The 25754-nt window shown below is 42.0% G+C and overlaps 1 protein-coding gene across 2 annotated transcripts; it reads right to left on the bottom strand.

Moving 5' to 3' along the window:
• Nucleotides 1–6: 6 nt before the first annotated feature.
• On the bottom strand, nucleotides 7–25585 carry tubgcp6 (tubulin gamma complex component 6). 2 transcript variants are annotated; one of them, XM_019267056.2, is made up of 25 exons: nucleotides 25478–25585; nucleotides 23124–23935; nucleotides 22455–22618; nucleotides 21926–22139; nucleotides 20882–21040; nucleotides 20212–20333; nucleotides 19983–20046; nucleotides 19772–19881; nucleotides 19525–19616; nucleotides 17672–17811; nucleotides 15438–15587; nucleotides 14786–14867; nucleotides 14180–14268; nucleotides 13390–13505; nucleotides 12206–12344; nucleotides 11983–12081; nucleotides 10140–11865; nucleotides 9617–9778; nucleotides 7578–7746; nucleotides 6599–6740; nucleotides 4732–4926; nucleotides 4037–4169; nucleotides 3229–3442; nucleotides 1691–1884; nucleotides 7–401 (listed from the first exon to the last, which is right to left on the bottom strand). In XM_019267056.2, exons 2-25 carry the CDS (start codon nucleotides 23913–23915, stop codon nucleotides 310–312), a joined length of 5559 nt encoding a protein of 1852 aa, XP_019122601.2. In that variant the 5' UTR covers nucleotides 23916–23935; nucleotides 25478–25585; the 3' UTR covers nucleotides 7–309. The 2 variants fall into 2 exon arrangements, with proteins under 2 accessions (XP_019122601.2, XP_027128435.1); XM_027272634.1 differs by having other exon boundaries at nucleotides 10140–11850.
• Nucleotides 25586–25754: the final 169 nt, after the last annotated feature.

The raw sequence follows: 25754 nt of genomic DNA, 5'->3' as shown, positions 1-25754 counted from the left end.
ACAGAGAATAGAGTATTTATTAAACAAAGCATTTTCTATTTACATTTAATTTATATGCACACAGCTGGAGGCATTACAGCAGGCATCGGCTTCATCTCTATTACAAACTTAGTAAACTATAGTGTGTTTTTTTTTAAATAGCATTCAGGAACTTAATTTATTCTATAAGTCTGATTATCTTATCTTACAAACACACGGCGGATTCTGCAAATGTAACACTCGTGGCACGCTGTGATGAACTGGATCGGCATTTAACAAACAGCAAGCACACTTTGCTGGCGTACAAACGTTACACAGCAGCGGACAGCCTCAGGAGTCTTTGTAGTAGTTGTTGAAGTTGATGCGCAGGAGGAAATCCTCTAAATGAGGCTGATAGCCTCTGTTCACCAGCTTGGTCACCACTGAGAAGATAAAAAAACCCAAAAGCATTAAGCACTTTGTGACATCGGGAATCCTGGTAGCTCACTTAGTTTAGCATCAGTTCCAGCCTGTGGTTTGCTGCTGCATGTCACCCCCTCCCCTTAATCCACTCACTTTCCTGTCTCTCCACAGCTGTCCTATCCAATAAAGATATGAAAGCCCCCCCCAAAAATGTAGTAGTCATAGTTTGAGGGGGAAAAAAGAAAGTGCTGCCACTCCATTTTTCCATGTCTGTCATAAAACAATACTCACACATACATAGAAACATTATTAAACCTCCTGTTCGGTGCGGTTAAGTGTGTAAGTGATGGAGGACAAGATCCACAGCCCTGCTTCTGTACAAAATGCATTTCAGAGTGTAGCTGATGCCAATATGAGCAAGTCGAAGGTAAAGAAAATCAAGTGAATCTCTTTCGAAAATGAGTTCAAAATGACTTCACTACCGTTTTACAATCCCTCCGCTGTGACTCGGTAACCACACATTGCGGAAACAAAAAGAACTCGAGGATGAAATCCGCTTTGAGAGACACCTCAGGCTGCTGTAGTGTAATTACCTTCACACAAACTTGGATCTCTTTGATAATCTTCATAATGGGTGTGCATCCGTTTGTCACAAGTGTTGCTGCAGCAATTAACCGACACTGATTTCACCAAAACATGTTCAACACTAGGCTCCACCGTGCAGCACCGTGACCCAGATGAGGATAAGTGGTTACACATAGTGGATGGATGGATGTTCAACACTTTATAATCTGATAATCTCTCCGATTATTGCATGCACATGTTCAGACGAGCTACACGTGGTTTAATTTGGTCGTCTTAATCGATGATGACTGCGGCTCAGAGGCAGTTTTTTTCTTATTTCTTAATTACTGTACAGCGAAAAGGCTAATACTTACATGTAAGAGCAGAGACAACAGCTTACTCTACCATTAAAATGTCACTGGATGACTTAATTAATCCCTTTAGTTAAGAATAGATTGGATATGCTTTAAAAAAAACTAAATTTGATAGAATTCAGCAACCCTTAATTAAAGATTACCTACATTTTTATATATTTATATTTCAAATATGAGTGAAACGTATTTTGTTCCTCCTCGGGTTAATTAAGTTCATGTTTTTCACTGACTGACTGTTTGCAGTAAGTAACGATGTCAACGTCGATAAAAATGTGTTTCGGAATAATAAAAACAAGGCGGGATCACAACAAGAATTTAAATGTGGCTGAAGTGAACTTCAGATCAGATCGGACACAATGCTCCGTCCTTACCTTTGAAAAGGAAGTGAGAGTAATACTTGAAGGTGTTGTACGACTGCTGCATGGCAATGAAGCTGGGGTGCACTGCCTCCCCCTGCTGGCTGTCCCAGGGCTGTGCGATGAGCTGAGCGCGAAACTTCAGGATCAGGCTGAAGATGCTGTGGATGATGTTCATGACCGGAGCCGCTTTCTCCGTCAGTAAACCCCTGACGAGAGGAGGAAAGAGGAGAGAGTGCAGAGATGAAGAACATTAACGAGGAAGCGACTTTTCAGACGTGCTGACATCATGCATACATACATGGAGGTGTGATAGAGTAAATCATTTACTGGGTTCAAAAGTTAGCCTCAGATCCAGCTGGAATTTTAATAAACTTGCAAAGAGGAAGTTTATCAATTTTATATGAAATGATGGGTGCAGAGCGTTCCACTTCAACTAGCTGTGTCCGTACAGAGCCCGAAGAAATCATTTCATTGGGTATTCCCTGAATTTTTTTTTAGATTTCGTGGCGTTGATGGTTTAAATTACGTTTATCCTTTCTTTAATAAGGTTTGCAGAACATCTTCCGTATGTAAAGGGTCTGGAGTCCCAAAAAGATGGACCAAGTAGGCGGAGTATTATCTTGATTTATGTTTGTCTACAGCTGCAAACATTAGTCGACTGAATGATTTGACTAAAAGAAAAAAAATTATCTTTGGGTTGCTAACCGACGAAACATTGTGACGGATGTGTTTCATCCTTTTCTGATGTTTCACTGGCCAAATAAGCAAACACACCGAGCAGTTGAGATTGTTTTTTAACAACCGATTCAGAAAAAAAACCCCACATGTTGAATTTACTGTCATAGAGCTGGAACATTGGATCATTTCTGGCTTCTTAACGCAAGATGAACGCATCTATTTAGAACAAAGTGAAAACTTTAAAGCGTTTGGCCTTGTGCTTGAACGACGGCAAAGAAAATGTGAGCTGAAATAAAAAGAAAACTGTTAAGTGAGCACAATGTTTTTTCAACTTTTATTCTGCCAATACCAGCTGCGACACCTCAACACGGGGTATGTGCCAGTACGGATTAGTGATCTGATAACAGAGCTCTCTCTTCTCCTAGATTTGCAATCTGCATAATTCATGGTGTTTAAGTGATGGAATTAGTCAATAAAACATCAGAAAGTTGTGAAAAATGCCCATCAGAATATCGTAGAGCACAAGATGAAGTCATTTAATGTTTTGATACATCCCGCAAACAGTTCAAACTCCAAAAATATTCAATTCGCAGACCGAGAAATGCTGCAAATGTTGTCATGTGAGGACCTGAAACCCGTGTGGAGTGACTCCCCGCAGAGAACTGCCTTCCAGCTGTGTCACATCCATATACTATTTAAAACTCTGACTACTCAGACAGCTGTGATCACTCATGTATCGCATTCAAGGGGAGACAAGTTCTTCTTGGTTTGTTCCAAAATGTCCTAGAAAACGATCTATTTTGTGCGTCTAACGAGCTTTATCCTGCAATAAACACCCCTGTAATATGCACCTATGCGTTGCCAGCCCTCACCTGAAGATGGCTCTGTTGAGGTAGTCTGCGTGTGTGCGGTGAATGGCATCCAGGTCACTGGCGGTGGCCAGCTTGGCTGTGAACTCGCTCCAGGACACTTGCAGGATCTGGTTGGCGATGTATCCCTGGATGACCTTGACAAAATGCTGCATCTCGTGTCTGTAGAGCTGGAGCTGACGGAACTGCACCGAGCGGCCGGCACCTTTCACCAGCGCTAAGGGGGAAACAAAGAGGGTGAAACATGATCAGGGCTGCAGGGATTGAAAACATGATGTCAAATGTGACAACCTGCTGCTTGTTTTTTATCATAAACTGTAAAATCAGCTCCTTAAAGCTCTTTTGTTCCCTGCTGGTCAGGAGTTTGACTGACAGGGATTCATCTTTGTTTTACTTTTAGGCAAAAACCAATGCACACTCGTAATAAAAAGTTTCGCTATCGGTCCTGCTTAGGGTGCATTAAGAGTCTCACATCAAGTAATCATCCACATTTTTCCCTGGTGATCAGTAATATTAATTTTAAGTTTTGTACTCGTGTTTTTCCCCCCTCAGGATATGCATTTATAGTCTGCATACAAGCTTTCACTGATCAATACTATCTAAGCCAGTGAAGCACAATGTTTTACAACAATCCCACTGGTCTGAGATGTGCTTTGTATAAATAAAACATAAAGGAATCGCAGCATTCTTCTTGATGAATATTTTATGAACAGTTGAAGCACAACAGGAAAAAATCTCAACTCTTCCCTTCTGAGAGTTAAAGGTGGAGTCTGGAGCCGAGCCCAGATCAAACGCTTCCCACCACCCTCACCTGTTCTCTTGAGGTGGAACCAGACCTCGCGGAGGCTCCACACCATGTGCTTGAGCTGTAACAGGAACGAGAACAGACGGTTGTACTTGTTCATGCAGCTGTCCGTGATGATGATGTTCAATGGCCAGTCCACCTGGGAGACGACACGGAGGGAGAGAGAGGCGTGAGAAGGCGCGAGAGCGAGCGAGTGTGAGAGGAGGGCGAAGGAAAGTGGACCCGGGAACAGGTAACGGGAGAGTGACGGATGAGGGGAGGGGAGGGGGAGGAGGAAAGGTGCGAGTGTGGAGACATTGATAAAGGAGGTGAGAAGATTGTCAAGGGAAGACGGAGTGTGAGAGATGTGGGGGGTGGAAGCAGAAGAGGAATGGGTAAACGAAAGCATAGGGAGGGAACAAATGAGATATAGATAGGGAAAGAGAGGGTGAGGGAGATTTAGCAACAGTCATGAGAGATACAACAAGGTGAAGAACAAAGAGCGGAGGACAAACGTGCAGCATCAGTCACCGCGGATGTCATCCAAAAACACCCGACTCCAAATCAATCCACGAGTTTTCGACAATTTAAGTGCGTGATAAGCTAATTTTCCACACCCGGAGCGGTTTGTCCGAACATGACAGGTTGTCACATTCAAGCTGCCACTCATGCTGAGACAAGCACATCCACTCACACACATATACATATATATAACGCCTCACCTTGTAGCGTAGCTCCAAACAGTTGAGTGAATCGGGGGCGTGTGGGTGGAAGGTTTCCGGGAGGTAGCGCAGGGCGAAGGTGAAGTTGCCGGCTAAGGGGGTGTCCCCGTGTAGGCTGTACTGCAGGGCCTTGCTGAGGATGGAGTTCAGCACCAGAGGGGTCAGCAGTTCTCCGGGAGTCTGTCCGCTGCCCAGCTGAGAGAGGACGAGACGCACGGTCAAATAAATACAGAAAATAAAAATCTACCGACGCCTCCACACCTGTTGTTTGCCATCTATGGTTTTCATTCCAAACAAACACTACGGGGAGCTGATTACAATGATAAGTTTGCTTTCCGGTTGAAGTTGTGCTAATCAGCGATATCAGCTGGTGTAGTGTTTGGCTGGGACAAAAACCCATTCTGTCGCATGGGCCTCGAGAGACAGATGTACATGAATGTTTACTGCGGAACAGCACCAAGGTGTTAGCACAGACTGTGCTTGTTATTTCACGCCAGGAAGCTCGGGCTTGACACGAGCAGTCCAGGATTCCTGGCAGTGATAGACAGGGATGAAAACCTTCACATGCTAAAAGCAGCTGTGATTTGTTATTTTTATGATACCATCATTGTATGAAATGAAATTCTGAAAAAGCAATGTGACAATGAACTTAATGACGAGCATCTGAATCTGCAGCCTCCCCCTCGGCTTCACAAAGCTTTTACAGTGAGGTATTTTCAGCTCGTTGTTTTGTGTCTCTGGCATGCAAACATTACTGATTTGGTTTCGCTCTCGCTGCTCTCAGAATGTCACTTTCAGCCGCAGCGGGGCAGCTCTTAAAGCCCACTGTGCAATACCTTGCTCGGCACCAAACTGCAGAGAGACTAGCTGGTGATCACAGAGGAGCTTTTAGCCGCGACAAGAAGCAGATATTTCCTTCGGGAGCTGGTAGAGATCAAAGCGGGTGAACGCTGACCGTCCGTCCGTTTGACAAGCTGCTTACAAGCTTGAATTCCAGGCATTTGGAAGCTTTTAGCACTCACAGGACAAGTCAGAAACCTCCTCTTTTAGCTGCAGTCTTTTTGATCTAAATGCTCCACTCTATTCAGCAGTTAGTCTGTGTGTCAGGTAGTTTGGGTATAGTCATTTTCTAGGGCTTTTTTTTCTGGTGTAAAAGCTGCTTACTGCAGATGAAAACGACGCTGCTGAAAGCAATGGGGAGTGAACCAAAACAGTAACATTGCGGGCCGTAAAAACCCAAACATTGAGTTTAAAAAGGCAGTTAAAAGCTCCATTAGGTCGAATGGAACTGCAGGGTCAGTTGATAAGCCTCTGTGGGTTTGTCACAACGGGCAAACCCCTTTTTACATTACACACGGTGGCTTAATCCATTATTAATAAGAGAAATATTGATTAGGGGAGCTTGCAGGAGGGCTAAGTTTTGCTTTACACTTTTCTGTCAAGACGTGTGATCTGAAGTGCAACACACGCAGAAGTACTAGATTACATTTTGCAAGACAAAAAAAAGTGAGTTGTGTAACTTTTTCCTACATTTCTAGTACGGCGAACTCAAGTTTTGTTAAGTGCCTGTACTTTACGGCATTACTCAGTGTGTACTTAGTAGTTTATGGATGCAATCACTGAGTTTACAAGGTTCCCTATGCCTGCTCTCTAATGGGTTTCTCAGGATAGAGGAGGATAACACTAAATGCATGTGGCGCTGATCAAAGTGCTCGTTTAAATGTACTGCATTAAAAGTGAGACCGTCGGAGACCATTTGGGTCTTCTTTCAAAAATCTTGTCCCAGGCCTAGAGTTGATTAAACTGAAGAAGGAAAAAAAAAAAAGTGACACTCTTTTGAATGTGAGAGATGACAGCAACACTTCACCTTTTCAAAGAGCAGATCGCTGAGGGACTGTGCAAACTCGCCATCCTCCATCAGCAGGAAGTGGCGCAGCGCCTCAAAGTGTCTTTCCACCCCCAACTCCACAAAGAAGTAGTCCACCACTGCCTTGTTCACCAGAGATACACTGGGGATGGAAGGTGTAGAGGAGAGAATGACTGAGATAAGGAGAGAAAGCCTTTTGACCACCAGAATCAGGATGGGAAAATGTTGCCGACTTGCAAATTTGATAAAAGGTTGTGATGATGATAGACATCAGCCAATGGAGAAAGCTTTGGTGTTTTTTTTTTTGGTCACTTTTTTTGGATGACTTCCTCACAATCTCATTACTTTAAATCATTCCTAAGCAATTCACATTTACACAGTGGTAGGATTTAAGGCAGGTTTAACTGAACAGTCAGCAGGGAAGAGATAAAAAAAAAAAAAATAGCGTTCAGAATCGCTGGCAAACTCCACTGCGTCATCTGAGCATGGGATAAAAATGTGTTAATAAAAATTTAGAGCTATGAATTCCAACGCTAAATATACTGCACCACCCTCTGTGTGCAGAAAAGGATGAGAAAGCTATTTCTTTACACACAAAAAGCTAAAGTGCCTAGTGTGCAGAAACATTGTAGGTGAAGACTGACAAGCTTGTCTGGAGCTCTGATGGAATTTCAAACAGAGGAAGGATCCTACAAAGATGGAAGGTAATAAGAATTGAAAATATTCCATCAGTGCAAAAATATGCACTCGGCTACAGTTTAAGTGGCCTGAAGTGGCAGAAAAATGACAAGACATCAGTGAAAACCTCACACCTGCATTTCTTTTAAACACAGTATGTAGGCAATGGTTTCTCGGCCATTCAAACTCCTACTTGTAAAATAATAACTTGTAATGTGCTTACAAATGTGATATTTTTTTAAATCACATCTAACACATCAGACCCGTTCCTCCTGCAGCTTCCTTTCAGTCAGACACTTACTGTGTGATGAGCGGGGTGGTGACAGAGTGTTTTATCAGAACTGGCAGGGAAACCATCTCGCTGAGTTGGACAGCAGTCGTGTCTGTGGCTCTGCGGAGTGTGGGGTCCATAGGGAGGCCCCATGGGCCCCGCGTAACCTGCTTCAGCAGCTGACACTCGGGGGACGAAGCTGCGTGAGAGGGAGATGAAAAGGTGTGTTGCTGAATAAATATCGCTCTGACGACAGCAGGAGACAGGAGAGTTGTTTTTTTAAAACCGAGGAGCAAAAAAAAATAGGATAGAGTCAAAAGAAAGAGAAACAGAAGTCAAATAACCACACATGAAATATTAAAATAAATATCTGAATAATTTATTAAATGCTTTAACTAAACAACTAACATCTGTACTAATTATTTGAGAATGCTTTAACTAAACAACTAACATCTGTACTAATTATTTGAGCAATATAAAATGAATTGCCAACTATTTTGTTAATTGAACTAAATGCCACTTCCTCAAATGTTAATATTGAATCGTTACTCTTTAACAATGGATTTTTACTATTTTCTAAAATGTTATGAGCTAAGTAAATAGAATGCAAATAATATAGATAATAAAGATGAATCTAAACCACTGACACAACAAAAACAAAACAATGGCTTCACAATGAGTCACTGCAGCATGATTTCATTATATAGCACTGTATTGTAAGTTGTTCCAGTAATTTTCCCACCCTCTATACTGCTGGTAATACTCCCTAAATAATTAGGGCTCCTGACTTTGATCAGTAGTGTGGAAAATGTATTCGGCTGAGTAGATTCTGATTGATTTCATGGAGACCCTAGAAGCTGGCATGAATAATAGCAGCATGAGTGAACAACACACGCTGAGTGAAAAAGACAAGATATTACTTCAACGAAGCAATGATGCATCCAAACTAAACATAAACCAGACTTAATACCCTCGTGAAATATCGCTGCTTTTTTATGCAACCTCTGTGCTTGCTGATGGAGTAAATATTTAACCGCCTCTGGAAATGAATCACTCCTGAACATGTTTTAATTTACATGAAGTAAGCTCCACCACTGTAAGGTGCATCATTTTCATTTCTGCAATATGACATGATACTTCTTCTGTATTTCAGAAGAGGTTACATTTTTCATTGAGTCATTTTAGAGACACCAGGGAGTAAAGAGGTTGCAACAAATTCAAGACTACAATTTTACTAGATTTGTACTGCAATCCTTTTTGTTGATAAAAGAATGGATTAGCCCAGCGTTTGGTCTCATCTCATTTCTGTCTACAACCAGATGAATTAATTTAGTTTTGTTTATGTAATATATGATTGGAATACAGCATCTACTTCACTTTGTAGGTGTTTAATGTGGAGTTCCTCTTGGTTCTGGTCTGGATCCCCTTTTGTTTTCTACTCTGGCAGTTATATGAAGTCTGCGCTAATGATTGCCAGATAACCAGCGTGTACTTGGCGATACATTCAGGCAACAGTGATCTCTAAATTCTCTTCATATCAAGGAGTACAAATGTAATCTTGTTTTAAATTGGCCACTGTTAAAAATGTAAAATTTCAGCGTCAGGTACAAAGGTTTTATCTTGTTTTTTGTCTTCTAAGACCTACACTACACTCAGTGACCAGTTTATTAGGTTGAGCTTGATACAATTATTGCAGTCTGATACAATAGTTCTGTAATAAATTCTACCTTCATGAAGGTTATAGTGTTCAAACTGTTTGTTTTAGGGAGGCACTGATTCAATTCTATGGTCATTTTGCACACTGCAGTTTGTGGCTTTATTGAGTTCTGTTGTGATATAGAAAGAGGGAGGACAAACTATTAGGAACACCTCTCTGTATAAAGCAATACAATTTAAAAATGACCAACTTGATTTTCTCCAAAATCACATAAAGACCTCTCTAAAACCATTACAACAAAAAACTAGACCCAATTGTGACAACAATGGCCTAAATTCCTGTTGTCAACATTGCCCACATTTACTTTGGCCAAAGATTAATGGTTCCTTTGACACGCTCACGCTCAACTAACCCATTAGGTTGTAGCAGTCTTCGTAGTGTTCCACCTGGTACTGAGAAGACAAAGCCAAGAGGTAGTCCTGCTCTGACTTTTCTCCAGGGGACAAACCGAAACCTGCCGCCCAGGATCCCATGGCCTCAGCCAGCTGCTCACCAGGGCTGTCTGACTTAGAATCTGAAGAGAGACAGAAAACCACTTTATTAAACCTGAGAAAATACCAAGCAATAATCTAAGGTGCAAAAAAATTGAAAACATCAAAGACTCCTTGTCAAATATGGCACAGGGAGAGTAGAAAATGTAATTTAAAAAAGCACTTACATCTTTTTTCTGGTCCTCTTTAATCTAGTCAATTAGCTGTGTTATTTATTTGTACTTGTCAACAATATTATCTCTGCATTTATGAGTGTTTTGGCTGTGCCTCGAGTTGAGAATACAAGAGTAAGATCATCACGTCTCATACATCTTGAGCTTACTAAGAGGCACTTAAGTGTGCCTCACAACTGCAGAATGTATATTGCTTGATATTATTCATTACCTCTATCTTCGTTGGCTTCTGTCTTTTGCTGATTTCCACTTGCTTTGCCCTTCACAATGCACCCGACTCCAAGTGAAGAATCTGATGAGTGGCCATAAGCACTGCCTGGTAGTACAGAGGCTTGTGGCTCGGTCCCCAAAACAACACAACCCACCCCAAGCTTCGAATCAGAGGAGTGGCCATAAGCACTGCCAGGTAGTGGAGATGGAAGCGGGTTAGCTGTAGACACAACACATCCACCGCCCAAATTTGAGTCTGAAGAATGACCATGGGCACTGCCGGGTAAAGGAGAACGTTTGTGTTCTTCTCCTGAAACCACACATCCAGTACCCAATGTCGAGTCTGAAGAATGACCATGGGCACTGCCAGGTAGAGGAGAATGTTTGGGTTCGTCTCCTGAAACTACACATCCAACAACCAACGCCGAGTCTGAGGAGTGACCATGGGCACTGCCAGGTAGAGGAGAACGTTTGGGTTCGTCTCCTGAAACTACACATCCAACAACCAACGCTGAGTCTGAGGAGTGACCATAAGAGCTTCCAGGAAGACTGGACTGAGTGGGTTCAGATCCAGATACTACACAGCCTGTTTGAAGGATGCAGTCAGAGGCATGTCCATGTTTACTCCAACGAAGTCTCTCTTCGGGTATGTTAGACACAAACTCGCCCACTTTTATATTAGCATCAGAGGAGTGGCCATGGATGCTGGGAGAAGGAAGTGGTACAACAACATCTGAGACGTTTTCTCCAACTTTAATATGGGCATCTGAACTGTGACCATGAACGTTGATGGTGGGCAGAGGGGCAACTACATCTGAAACATGCTCACCGACTCTAAAGTGCGAATCTGAGGCATGACCGTGGACGTTAAAGGAAGGAAGAGGAACAGATACCTCTGACATAAACTGCCCGATCTTTATGTTAGAATCAGAGGAATGTCCATGGATGCCAGGTGAAGGCAGGGCAGCAGCATCTGATGCAGCTTTTGGATCTGCACTGGAGACATGAATATTTGACAAAGAAATATTTTCAACAGCTTTATCTTGACCATCTGAGCTGTGGACTGGAGTGCTTGCAGCTTCCTTTGTAGTCTCAACAGATTGTCCATCTTTATTCGCTTCTACACTTCCCAAATCTTCCATTTCAGTCTTCTGTTCTATCACTATTGAGGCACTCCCATCTCCTAGCTGCACTGAGGCGTGAGAGGGATGTCCATAAATACTTGCTTTAAATGTATTCTGGGGCCCCTCAGGGATGTACTGACCTAGAGGAAAGCTGGATTTGGAGGTTTGACCAGCTTTCGGAAGACTGTCATTGATTTGAGACACGTTCTCTCCTATGGCACTGTGTGAAAGAGAGGGGTGGTTTTGGATCAAGTCAGGCTCGACTGCAGGTCCCCAACGAGGCCGGGGCTGGGCCGAGGGCTGGCCAGTGATACCCTCAAGTGGACTAAAGGGGGCACTGAAGTCATAGTCTACTAGTTGCGCTGTCGGACATACTTCAGGTAGGTCAGAGCCGATATCCTTCAGGGCCGTGTCCACCTGCTGACTGTCAGGATTTGGGGGTTTAGGGAGGAAATCATTGATGTCAATGTCCTCAGAGATGAGGGCAGGGTCCACTGTGAGGGGGGTGAGGGTGGTTGAAGATGGGTCAGGTGGTGGTAGTTCAGCATCAGGTTGATCAGTTTCTGCTGACCGCTGTTGAGATGGATCCTGAGGAAGAGATTCCTGTTAAGAGAAGGCATAAATGAGGACGACTACAGCAGAGATTTCTGGTAGAGCATGATTAATTGGAAAGAAACGGGGATTCATGTTTAAAAAAAAAGAAAGAAAAAATGATCATACCAGTGTTAGTTGTGGTGCAGTCTGTTGTGCTGAGAGAACAGATGGCACCACTTCCACGGGAGGTCTCTTCTGGCCTAAAGGGTATTTCTCTAGCACTGCCTGAAAATAAGTCATAAGAGCTTTGTTCAAAATTACTTCTCATACCTGCCATAATAACATACTCTTTAATCAGATTTTACTTGTCCACTGTGTGTGTATTTTTTTATGGTAATTTATTACAAACCTGAGTCTGCTGCCTGTCGTGCATGAAGAACTGAGCCCGGGCGTCATCAAGTCTCATTCGCTGCACTCGCCACATGGCCCGCCTCTCTCTGCGAGCCGCCTCCTCTGACAGACGGCTGTACTGAGCAATCAGTTCCTTTCTACGGTTTGAGCATGAGTGTACCAGACAAGTTTTAAATAAATCATTAGCCAAAATATATTTAATTTACAATTGTAGAAGTTTATGGAAACCAACAAATGATGACACTGATGTTAAAAATCATTTAAAATATAGTGACCAGTTATTTCTCTGTTAATTGACACATGGCTGGTGAGGATAAAATACGCAACCTTTAATTTATTGCACCGTCCTTTTCAGCTTTGCTCCGGTTAGTATCATAATTCCCAACTCGGATAAAGAGAGCAAAATATTCATATTTGCTAATCTTCACTGATTAGTTCATGTCATTTTTGCCGACAAGTCTGATATTCCACAACATGCTGGAAATATTCTGTCTAATTTGAATACTGAATAATTTATATTAAAATCTGGAAGCGAATCAAACAGCAATCACTGTTCCATTTACTTCATGATGATAAATTCAGCTTTCATGTGCAGGGGTAAGTGCACTGATCTGCCGTACACCTGTGTGGGTATACAGTACGTGCCCTCAGGCTCTGAATTATAGCCTTCCTTAAGCAATTATCTGTAACTGATTATGTATCATTAAAAGGCTTGTAAAATATAAAATCCATGTTTATCGTCATGAAAGCCTGAATCGATATGAAATATATTAAAGCAAATTTCAAAAATAAGGTGTTTAAATCTTTAAAACTTTGCAGAAATGGTAAAAGAAGCCACTGTAATTGGTTAGATGAAGAGCTTTGGTGAACAGGTGCTTGCTGCAGTTTGATGAACTCTCACTTCCGCCACATCAAGCTTAATAACTTTTAGCCATCTTATAGAAATCCATCCGTGCTCGCATTAAAAGGCTTTGATCGCATCTGTTCATGCTGCGGCATCACGCGGTTATTCCAACTGCATGGGAATTCGGCACAGGTCCAGCCACTTAAAAATATCCCACATGGATGGAATTGATGTCCAATCATGCTTGCGGATCGTCTATTAGTAAATCCAATATCAAATAAAATCACAACATTGATTAATTAATCATCAATAAAACATAAAACGTGTCTAGTAGTGACCTGGCTCTCTGCTCCAGTTGCTCCTCGAGGGCTTGCAGTCTCCTTTCTCTGTCTCTCACCTCCCTGGCAAAGCTGAAGTCATCCTCTTCCTGCTTCTTCTTGGCTGCACTTCGCCACTGAAGCCAAACACACACACACACACACACGTATAAATATCATTGTTCACAGCTACTAAAATGGGCATTAAAAGCTCTGGGTGAAGCGCACGAATCCCCATTTCTGTTTACATTATTTTCTCACCATCATATACATCAGATCTGACAAACATGTTGATATTGATATGATCTGAAGAATAATCTGTCAGAGAGGCTTTGCTGAACCTACAGATAGTTATCACCTATATCTGCAGCTCCTTCATCATGGTTAAGCTGTCAAGCTTGCAACCTGCAACTCACATCGCCTCCTCTCATCTAACATCATAGATACCAACAGCAGGCAGCTGTTTCTTTTAAGCAGGTCTTGAAAACCCACTGTACACATCTACTCAGACAGACACAATTAACAACTAGCTGGTAAACATAGTGGAGCATTTAATGGCTAAAGAACCAGATATTTCCCTCAGGAGTCGGTAGAGACAACACGATTTCTGCTATACCAACTTAAAAAGGTGATTTTGTGTCCACAACTTGTTCCTGTTGCTTCAAAGTGGATTATTGCCGATTTAACACGTCTTTTCTTACTCCTTTACACATTTTACTTTCTCACACATTTTTCTTGCATGCTTGCATAAGTACATTTAAAAAAAAAAATCTATGTTCACGCGTAATATTTTTTTAGCTTGTCTTACTACCTCTTGCTCCTGCTCCAGGTGCTGCTTCAGCTCCTCAAAACGCTCCCTCTTCTTGGCCTCCTCGGCCAGACGTTGTGACACCTGGCGCCCTACAGGAGTCGAGAGAGAGAGAGCAGTGGGCTGCTTACCCGTCTGCATAAAAAAAGTACATAATATTGCTGTCTCTCTCACACACACACACACAAAGCAACATCACCACCATCTGCCTCACACACACAAATTCATATGCACAAATGCTTATGCCAAGGCGTGCGTTAAGCATCAGGCCTGACTTTGCACCACGCCTCCGAAAAACTTCCACACATCTTTGAAGTAATAAATGCTGTGAGGAGTTTGCAGTACGTGCAATGATTAGATTTCACAGCCCATAATACTGGAAGGCGTACAGAGAATTCCTCACTGCTGTTTCCCCCTGTGCATCGGCTGCTCTCCGGAGAGGAATGAATGGAGCTGAAACTCTCGTAGTCAAGAGTCAACACGCAAGTGTGGGTTATACTCCGAGTCAAGCTATTTGTTAAAAGTGCACTCAGCAGGATGGTGGTGTGTGTATATACATCAAGGACTATATAAAATTACACCTGCAGTGTGTGTAAGTGTAACACTAACCACGGATGCTCTCCAGGGTTTTGGCTGCTGACTCTCTGACCTGATTGATCAGCTCCTGGCGTGCCTGCTCTGCTCGCTGGGCCTTACAATAGACAGACAAGAAATCATCATTAACAAAGATCTATCTGCCTGCCCCATAGCTCACCCGTCCTCCCCCACCTCTGCCAGTCAGCACAGCCAGCAGCACACACACGATATAGGCCATACGATGCAGGCTGTTACACTAAATCAAGCAGCGTGGAAGCCGTAGACTTCGGCTGTATCAGTTTAATGACTTTTTCTTAGTACTTGAGGGGCATTGTCACCATCATGGATCATGTTATGTAGAAAAAAGAAGTGTCTCTCGGACAGTATAATGACTTGTCTTACAGCAGGCTGTTCTTCCAACTTGGAGGTTTAGGCTTCCCTTGATTTTTAAAACTCCATTAAAGTCAGCTAGCAGAGACATAATGGTGCCTTTATTAAGGTAATACACCATGTTGACTGCCAATACTACTAACATTCTCTGAATAGGAAACACACTGTTACAGCTTTCTTTAGATTAATTTGATCAAAGCCCTTGTTACACCTAAGTATGGAATAGCAAGATTAACAAAAGCTCAGACAAGTTAAGATGCCACTGAATGTGAACAACGTGCACGTGTCTCAGTACTTGCTCCTCCCTGCTGATGGCGCTGTGCTTAGCGATCCTCTCCAGGCGTCCACGGTACACGGCACAGTCCCTCTCAATCTCCTCCACCTCCTGCAGGGAGAAGGTGACGGAAATGCGAGGCACGGGCAGCTCCGACCAGCAGATGTAGTGCTGTGGACACGCAGTAAACAGCAAGTAAGCACTATGAAGGAGGCTTGTTCAGTTCAGTGTTCAGCTGATATGGTGACATGATGACTCATATCACCAAAGTACCTTCTGCAACTTATAATTATTTTCACTTCTTTGACTTTATAGTCTATTTAACCTCAGAAAGGAGAAAAAAATATATATTTACACTGTATATTATCACATAAAATCAGTATGTTTGGCATTTGTTCCAGGAAAATGTCAAAGAATTAATTAAAAGTGTTGTAAATAATTCATAACTCATTATTAGATTGTTTCAGCTCTAACGCCTTTCATAAGAAAATGTGCTATCAGCTGTACAAGAAAGAAACGTGTCTTCTGGTGTCTGTCTGCATCTGTCGAAAAATTCATTAGAAGAACAAATTTTTACAGCTACACCTAAAAAAAGAAATCCCACATGGCATCAGGCACAAGGTACTTTGTTGGTTTTTAAACAATTATGCCACATCAAACCGGCTGGGTAAGCCATGAGTGAGCACATGAGCAACCATACTTTCATTTTTCCAATCCATAATTTCACACGTGTTCATAGCCACCCTGCAGTTTGTCCAGGAATGACCCCCCAACGCTAGTGGAAATTAGCATACAGAGAAATGCTGTCGTTACAAGGATGCCAATTAGTCAAGAGCATGACCTGTGTGGTTTAGGTCAGGTAGGTCGAGGCGTAAAAAAAAAAACATTATGCGCTGGTGAATCAGCAGGCGAGTCACTTAGTAAGGAAATGAAATACAGTAAGATTACATAAAAACGTCAATGCTTCCCACTAATGCTTTCCATTTGCCTGGCATGCTAAGCCGACTGTCGACACGCCAAATGAGTCCATCCATGTACAAAAGACAGAAAGTCTTAAGCTGAGGCTTACAGGCAAATATTGCAAGAGGATCTTTTAGATTGTAAAAAAAGTTGAAAAGTTATAGGTACAATTTTAATGATTAATTAATAATTTAAGGAATTTTTATGCTCTTTATTGTCTTACATGACAGTAAACTGAAGTTCTTTTAGGTTTTGGACTGGTGGTCAGACAAAAGAAAGAGCAATTTGGAGACCTCACTTTGGATCATGGAAAACAGTAATGGACATTTTTAGTCACTAGATATCAATAATACAAATAATGATACATCTAGGGCGGGACCTAACAATTCATTTCATTATATACTAATCTGGCAATTCTCTACTCACCTTAACAATTATTCAATTTGTCTATAAAATATGAATAAAATATCATCATGAGTCCAAGGTGTCATCTTCAAATATCTGGTTTCTTCTGACTAAACAGTCCAAACCCCCCAAAATATTCAGATTACATTGATATAAAAAAAACAAAAAAAACATTTTGTAAAGTGTAATTAGGTAATGGTTGCATTTTTTTCTTTAAAAAATTGGTTAAAAATAATCAACTCATATTCAATTCATAGCTCAACTAATTGTTCAACCCTATACACATTGTTTATAGCACTGTCACAAACCAGGGAAATAAACACTATATAGAAAATGCCAATGTTTTTTTCTTTTTTGTAAAAAGCGTGACTCAATCTGACAAATGTCTGCAGCGACAGCAGATCAGTTCAGATGGCTGCAGAAAACAATGAAAACACTCCCGCCCCAGCATCACAAGAGAATTTATCACAATGCTGATTGATTGACATTTTGCGAGAGCCCATGTCCCCTATATGTTGTAGTATTGATTATTTGTCCTAACCCCTGTGGGCAGTATGGATTTCAAAATGGGTGGAATGATTGTTGTGGCAGGTAGATAATTGTGGATAGATTTTGTGGATGCCATTGTAAATCTCTTAGCCAATCCAGAACATTGGATATCTGTTAACGGCAAAAAAAACTGATTGAACATACAGTACAGTAGGTAGGGTAAACGTATAGATTAACACTTTATACGCCTAATTTATTCACTGCAAAACAAAACAGGCACTGCAGACAGTCACACTGTACTGAATAAATTATTTAGGCTGCATGCATTGGTATCTTTACAACACCTAGCTGCATAAAAATTAATCATCTGCATATGAATGTGTTAAATGTGCAAAACGAACCTGTGGGCAGCAGATCTTGAGTAGGTTGATGGTCTTTCCACATACATACACATCATTGGCGATGTGTCTGAGGAAGAGGGGCACACAGTCCTCCACAACCTTTGAGATCAGAGTGTAGCCTTGGACCCAGAAGTGTTTGTCTGCAAGAATTTGAAGATGCCTATCACATACAGTCTTCACAGTTCAGATCAACTAGTTTAATACATCCATTGTGCCTCAAATAACACAACAACACACTCACGACTTAAGTACAAAAAAGAAAACGTGGTGGAGTATTACTCAGCCTGCACCGGGCCTTAAAACTTTTCCTTATTAGTATGACTTACGGGGCATGGCAAAACTCTGGCCGCTTGAATTAACACTTGGAAATTGTTAGCGCTTAGCTCAGTGATCCTAAGCAAAAAGCATAAGAGAACATGAATGCACTGAGCTTCCAGAGCTCTTTACAAAAAAGCCTGCGGCTTGCCAAGAAAGCTTAGCCGCTGATTGCTTCCCTGGCCGACGGACTTCGAGGAGAACAATGACATTTGTGTGTCCTCCAAAAAGCAGGAGCGAGAAGTGCAGAGGTTCACTGCGGGAGTTGATGAGGTGTAGCCGATGAGCAAATGAACCTCTTAGCCAGACAAAGCCGAGGTGATAGTCCGACCTTGAATGTGGCGTAGCATGACATGCAATATTTGGACAGGCTGTAATGATTATTATATAACCATATTTATAGAGTACTGTACTTGTTTAGGGGGGGACAAGATTCCAGTCACTCACTCTTTATTTAAAAACTCCCTCATATGGTGCTGAAACTCACGGGTACTTCCGTTTTCTATTACTCTGATCAGTCTCTCAATTAATTAGTGTAAATAGAATCTCACTGTACCATCATATGACGAGGAAAAGCAACAAGTCCTCACATTTAAAAAGCTAGTGCCAGCTAAATTTTTGTATTTTTATTTGAAAAATAATTGAACTGATTCATCGATTATCAAAATAGCTGCTAATTTATTTTCTGTTGATAAACCTATTGATCGTATCAGCTCTACCCTAACATGTGCTAAATGTAAATAGAAATACTTTTGGAGTTTTGGGTCTAAGAAGACATTTGTTTGCAGCACTCCTCCTGGATTACTCTTGGATACTGTGACGCTTTGTGGACTAAATAATCTGTAAATTGAGAAAACAATCTGCAGTTTTATTGGCATTTAAAATGCTTATTAGTTGGAGTCCTCAGCATAAAATTAAGACTGGAGTTATAACAGATTAATATGTCTTCATATCAAACAATAAATATGCAAATCTATCTTAAGTCATCCAGATCCCGTAGAGCACGGACGGCTCCATATTTATCAGCTCTGCAAGGATCATCTCCTACTGTCTTGATTCTACTACGTACTTTGGTCTCCTTAAAAGGGACAAGTCTTTTAATCGGACGAGAAAAAATTAATTCAGCTAGCCCAGAATTGTCAAGGGCAATTACAGGAGACGAAATGCAAGAAAAGAAAAAAAAAACTTCAGAAAATGTTTTTGTTCTCGTCAGTGTGGTGCACCGACTGAGAATAAAAAAGAACATTATCTATTTGTGTTTGTCCCTGTGGCTTACTGAGCGGAGATGGCTCCGGTCCTCACAGCTGTGGTAGCCGATTCTGTTTCTCACTGATTATCGTCCAATAACTTCATGACATCCTTTATAGAAACAAGGACAAATCCAACTAGGCAATAAAGGCTGTAATGAAATCTATTTTTTTTTTCTGCTAGACAATCTGTCTGGCAGGCTTTTCATTTTCAGAACCTGCTGACTGAAGCCAAAGTGTTTATGCAACAGCATGTGGGGTGTGTGTGTATGTGTGTGTGTCTCATCTAACCTCTATAGCTGAGATACTCCTCATTGACCTGGATCATGAATTCTCCATAAACATCCCGAAACACGCCGCTATACACCCAGTCAGACACAAACCTAAGCGGAGCACAATGAAAGTAGTCAGAGTGAGACAGAGACAGAGACAGATCAATAGAGCAAGTTTTGAAAATCAATGACCTAATGTCACATCCACTGGGTTACGTGATTTTGCTTTGAAGACACACATCTGCATGAAGAGTGGAGTAACTGACCGTGTGTAAGGTTCGGAGCTGCTTTTCAGCAGCGACAGTAGTACAGGGTAGTTCTCGTTGCTGCAGTTATTCTGCGCTTCATTGTACAGGTAGGACAGCAGTTTAACACCCTGAGGAGAGCCACATGGCACTGAGCTGACACCCCATCTGATAGGGTAAACGCAGCAATGATGGATGACATATTGCAGTTTGTAGATAAAAGTGGACTCACCACAGGGAAGGTAGCCTGGCCTGCACCCAAAGGCCCGTCTACGCAGCACAGTTCTGACAGGTACCTTAGATTAAAAGAAAGCAGAGATTTTTCTGATCTGATCATATTCGTGTTAAGGTCCTCTCTGTCGGAACACGACAGTACTGTAGACCGGGTGAGGTTGAAGTTCAAAAAAGGTGCAAAAATCAACACAAGACACCTGCGTAAAAAAACACGTGTTTGACCTCACCTCAGTTGGCGGCCAACTTTGCGGAAGAGAAAGCCGATAGTTAATAGGCTGAGGATGGGTGGAGTGCTGAGGACACAAGCCCTGTAGTAATGTAGATACTTCCGCAGACCACCTGTAAAAGCCTTTGAAAGAAACGTTGGAAGATCTTAAATTGAATTATTCGTACTAATGGAAAGCTACTCAAATGGTCAGTATGTGTATAGATTAAAATATGCATGTGTACCTTTGTGTTGTGGTGTTGGATATAGCTGCAGATTTCCATTAACCCATTTGTAAGAGTTAGTGGCATCTAATTGAGTAGTTTTGGATTGCCACCCTCTCTTTCCTCACATTAAGGAGAAACTATGGCGGCATGAAACCCAGGAATGCCCTATCTAGAAACAAGGTTTAATTTGTTTTGGGAAACATGGCTAACTCCGAGTACGAGAATATGTCTGTAGCATCTCTAGATATAAAAGGCGAGGGTATAAGATTATTACACGTTAATGAAAATATATTAGATTCAATTTCTGTAAATAAAGCGCTTAAATCGGACACACTGGACCTTTAAATCTCTTTATTGCATTCTCATATTATGGACTTTTTGATGGGTGTGGAGTGGAGAAGGCAGGGCGTAAAATGTGCAGTCTCAACAGCATTAATGATGATTGTATAAAAAATATATATATACCTGAAACACCAGGCCCTTTTTGTCAGCACTCTGCAGAGAGAAGCGGCTAAGCCTCAGGTAGTGGGTGCCGTACTGGGCTAGCTCCCCCAAGAGACGTGACACACTCTCTGGAGAGGCTCCTGACACGCACACACCAGGTCTGACGTCAAACTGAACACTCTGCGAAGGAGATTACAGATGGTGGCGAAAACACAATGAATAACTGTACGGTCTAATAAAGTCCAATAAAATATCCCTGCAGCAGGGGCCGTCTTTGTGAAGCTTATGATATTGAATTTATGTTGAGGTTGTCAGAGTCACCTCCACAGTGATTTCCAAAGGTTTGTGCTGTTATTACATTAGAGTGCAATATGTAATCGGGTGTTTGTTATGTTGTCCTCCCGATGGTTGTTTTATGAGAACTGGACACCAAGTTCTGAGACCGGATTCTTTTGGGGGGGGACAAAAAACACAGATATTTTGCATTCTAGCACAAAAACAGTACTACAAAATAAAAGCCTCTCTGACGGTGGCAACAAAACATTGCGGCTCTGCTGCAGGTTTATTGTATCAGTTTACATTAGATTGATTTTACAGGTGTCTGCCTCTTGTGCCAGCCTGCATGTTAATGATAAAAGTGTGCTAGGGAAAGAAAACATAAGGGGCTAAGGGAGTAAACAAGAGTGAATTCAATTTATGTTGTAAATAACTATAATCTTCTGAAGATATAAAGGTTTAATGTGAAACAATAAAGCAAAATAAGAGCTATCCTGAGGTTTTTCTTTCTGCATTAGGAATATTTTCATTTATTTCCACATCTTGCTTGAAACTGTCACGGTTTCTCTTTTTGTGGTATTGAGGTAATATGCTTTTATAACTCTTTTGGGTTTGTTTATATCACACATGCACAGATTGTCCATTGGTTCAGTTGTTTCGCTGCCAAAGTGCTCTCGTCAGTTCATTCACTTTTATCACTTCGGTCTGACAGATCCGTAAAACAACAGATCATTTACATTTTTATTGCATATAAGAGACGTGTAAATAAAAGATAATAACGAAAAGCACCTGGTTGAGAGGGAAGGTCGTGGACGCCACTCCGATCAAGACGTTGAGGAGGTCGGACACCAGCTGGGTCTGAGAGTCCAGGGGTAGCGGGAGGAGAGGGGAAGGTGTGCTCGTGCTAACCACCCTCATCTCCCCCTCGCATAGACGATAGAGTTGGTCAAAGGCCTCCCTGCCTCCCTCTGTTAGATAGAGGGACTCCTTTTTTCCCGGTGGGCTGGTAGGAAAAATGTAATAAAATTTGATGTATTTCAGACGGAGAGCAAAACTAAAAACACAAGAATCTATAAGTGGAGCTCGAATGTGTTGTTGACTTTGGAGCTTAGACTACAAAGTTACTTGCTAAATTGCTTCTTATGGTTTATTTTTATTTGCTTTAATTGATAGTCGATTAATGGAAATCAACAGAAATTGTTAACTTATTAATCACAAGTCATTTATCAAGTACAAAAGCAACTGTTTGTGTGACTACTTTGATGAACTTTGATAAACGCTGATGTTCGAACTTTCAACAGAATGACGTGTCACTTACCAGCCGACAGACTCCCAGCAGCGGCGCCTTCCAGGCTCAAACGTGCGGAGAGCCTCCCATATATCAACGTCTGGAACCGGGCTGGGCTCTGACTGAGAGTCTGGGGTCAGGTTGGAAGATGACTGGAAGCCCTCATCCTCCGACTGATCTAAACTGGAAGGGACCTGCACGGACAACAATTGAACCTGATGATACCGTCGCATAAAACTGGGGGGTTTAAAACTAAATCCCAAACCCTTGTGCAGATATGAACTACGCAAACTGAACATGCATTCGCTTAGATCAGGGGTTCACAAAGTCGGAGGTGGGCAACACATCTAGGGCTCCAAACAGTTTAATGCTCAGTGAATGTAATGTTAGTTATCAAAAGGAGAGATCTGGTTAAAGAGAATGCAGAAGATTGGGTGAATTTTACTGTTTTTCACACTTTCCCAGAGCCAGAAGAATAAATGAATGAGGTCAAACCTTGTTCACGTATTTGATTTGGTCTGGGGTTAAAACTACAATATTAGGCAATCTTAAGCTCAATTGTTGAGTGTCTGTGGCATCGAATAACATAATCATGATCTATTAGGTACCCAAGAATTGAGCAAAACTGTGCAAGTAAATTAAAGGGGTGTCAAGCTCAGACTTGAAAACCCTCGCCTTAGATACTAGATAAAGACATACCCTTATAGCCAGGCCAGTCACATCTACATTACTGGGCACAGGAGGCAGGTCCAATCGTATGTCTATGTCTGAGGTGCGAGTGTGCTGCAGGGCTCCAAACAGCGTCAGCCTGGTCTCCCTCTCAAATCTTTCTTCAGCTTCCAATTTAGTCCTCAGAGTCAGCAGTCCTGTGCCTGGAGGGGCATCCATCAACCTCTGAGTTCCACACAAACTCTCTAAAGTCCCCCATTCCTCCCCACACACTAAACCCCAGGCACGGGCCTCGAGTCTCTGCAGCTCCTCGCTCTGGTAGCCCCAGGGTCGAGGCCTCCGCAACACGGGCCTCTCTCGTCTCATGTAGTCTCTGCTGAAGGAGGTCACGGGAGGAGGTGCCGAACCAGCCAGGTGCACCAGAAGCTCAAGGACTGCATCTACTTCCTTCAGGCCAGATGATGACGATTCCTCCGGCAGCTTCTCCAGCTGCTCCTCCAGCCTCTCGGCTTCCTCCCGGCACCCTGCCACCCGCAAGTCAAAGCATATCATCAGAACTTTGTTCCTGGGTGGTGTATTAGCTGTGGCACTCGGTCCCGAGGCGGGGCCTTTGGTGCCATCTTGAAATATCTTGGACAGCAGGGCCCCGTAGGCACACTTCTTGAGAGCTCTGTGGAAACTTTCTCTTGAGACTCCCCCCAGGGCACGACGTTTCCACGACACCCCAGACAGGCTGGAGTCACACAGGGCACCCAGGAGCTCAGTGATGCTGCTGCTGCTGCTGCAGCTGGGCTTCATGGGGTTGTTCGGGCTCGGGTACATGATGGCACTGTTGCCTCAGCCTGTGTGAGAGTAACAAAGTAACAAAGTTAGATAGATGGAAGGAAAGATAGACAGACAGATAGACAGATAGATAGATAGATAGATAGATAGATAGATAGATGACTTTATTAATCCCCAAAAGTAAATTAAGTTGTCATAGCAGCAGTCCGGTATATTTGAATACAATAAAAATACAACAGAATAAAATACTGAGGTAGAATAAGAACACAAGATAAGTAGGTAGATAAGGTGCAGTGGCAAGATGATGGTATTAGTACTGATGTTAAAAATAATAATAATAATAATAATAATAATAATAATCATAAAAACATGTATATTTATATTATGGTCACTACTCTTGCAATAATATTTATTATTTGTATCATGGTCACTTTCTTTGCAATATTTCTTACACTATGGTCACTTTACATTACAATACTCATTTTATATATCATGCCACTTAAATGCTCAGTACTTGGTTGATTGTTTTTCATGTTTATTGTTTAGGTTGTAGATATTTCTGTATGTTTATTGTGTTTTTTTGCCTTTTCTACTTTTTTCTAATTTTGTAGTGTATGCTACACTTTCCTCTGCTGCTGTAACAAGTAAATTTCCCCGTGGTGGGATGGATAAAGTATATCTAATCTAATCTAGATATAGATACACATAGAAATGTGTCATATATTTAGCCTGTGCAAGGTGTGCATACATACATACCTGCAATATATAACATGTATAAATATATGTATATATACACATACAGGTATGATATGACATATAGTATATGTGTCTCCTTCTTCTCCTTTCGGCTTTTCCCTTCAGGGGTCGCCACAGCGAATCAGTTGCCTCCATCTCACCCTGTCCTCTGCATCCTCTTCTCTCACACCAGCTACCTTCATGTCCTCTTTCACTGCATCCATAAACCTCCTCTTTGGTCCTTTCCTCTAGGCCTCAGCATCCTTCTACCAATATATTCACTATCTCTCCTATGGACATGTCCGAACCATCTCAGTCTGGCCTCTCTCTGACTTTATCTCCAAAACCTCTAACATGTGCTGTCCCTCTGATGTACTAATTCCTGATCCTATCCATCCTAGTCACCTCCCAAAGCATCTTCATCTCTGCTACCTCCAGCTCTGCCTCCTGTCTTTTCCTCAGTGGCACTGTCTCTAGACCAAACAACATCGCTGGTCTCACCACAGTTTTGTACACCACATATAGTATATGTGTAACATATGCATAATAAACACTTGACAGTTCAATGCTTTACTTTTTTCAATGAGGTCATCTCAACTGGGACACACAGGTGCACGGCTGCCAGCTAGATTTCAGGCAGTATTATAAACCGGACACTGACGTTAATTGTGGTAAATGATAAATAAATTAAGAGTAAAATAAATAAATAAATAAACAAACTGCAGCAGGGCGAGCTAACGGTGAGCAGCATGTAGCCCTGTTAGCACTTGCGTTAGCATTTACGACTTGTATGTCAAACCGCACATTGAATTAGCCGACCTAATTCCGTCCTCTAACCCTAAATTATCCTCCTTGAAATGATTTACCCGCTTCACGTGGAGAGTTTCCCCCGCTGGTCTCAGTTTTGCACAAGACGGAGTGTTTGTTATTAGCAAGCCGAGCTCGATTCATCTACCGCGGGACTACAACAAAATAAGAACACGCCCCTTTTTGAATGTGATTGGATAAGAGAATATTAAGCCTCCGCTGATTGGCTAAGGGTGTTGCAGTGGCCACGCTGATTGGTCCATTTCTAGTCAATCACAGGATAGTGACGCTGTCATATGCCACCGCGCTTTGCTGCGTTCAGGTGACAAGGGAAAA

This window comes from Larimichthys crocea, chromosome XXI (genome assembly GCF_000972845.2).
Source record: "Larimichthys crocea isolate SSNF chromosome XXI, L_crocea_2.0, whole genome shotgun sequence".
Lineage (NCBI taxonomy): Eukaryota > Metazoa > Chordata > Actinopteri > Sciaenidae > Larimichthys > Larimichthys crocea.
This window is presented reverse-complemented; position numbering and strand designations above follow the sequence as displayed.

Excerpts from the sequence above, each read along its gene's own strand:
- tubgcp6 (XM_019267056.2), bottom strand. The coding sequence starts at position 23,915 with ATGTACCCGAGCCCGAACAACCCCATGAAGCCCAGCTGCAGCAGCAGC. Across the intron at positions 19,617-19,771 it reads AGCTCCGAACCTTACACACG|GTTTGTGTCTGACTGGGTGT; the intron begins GTCAGTTACTCC and ends TGCTCCGCTTAG. Across the intron at positions 12,345-13,389 it reads CAACTGGAGCAGAGAGCCAG|AAAGGAACTGATTGCTCAGT; the intron begins GTCACTACTAGA and ends CTCAAACCGTAG.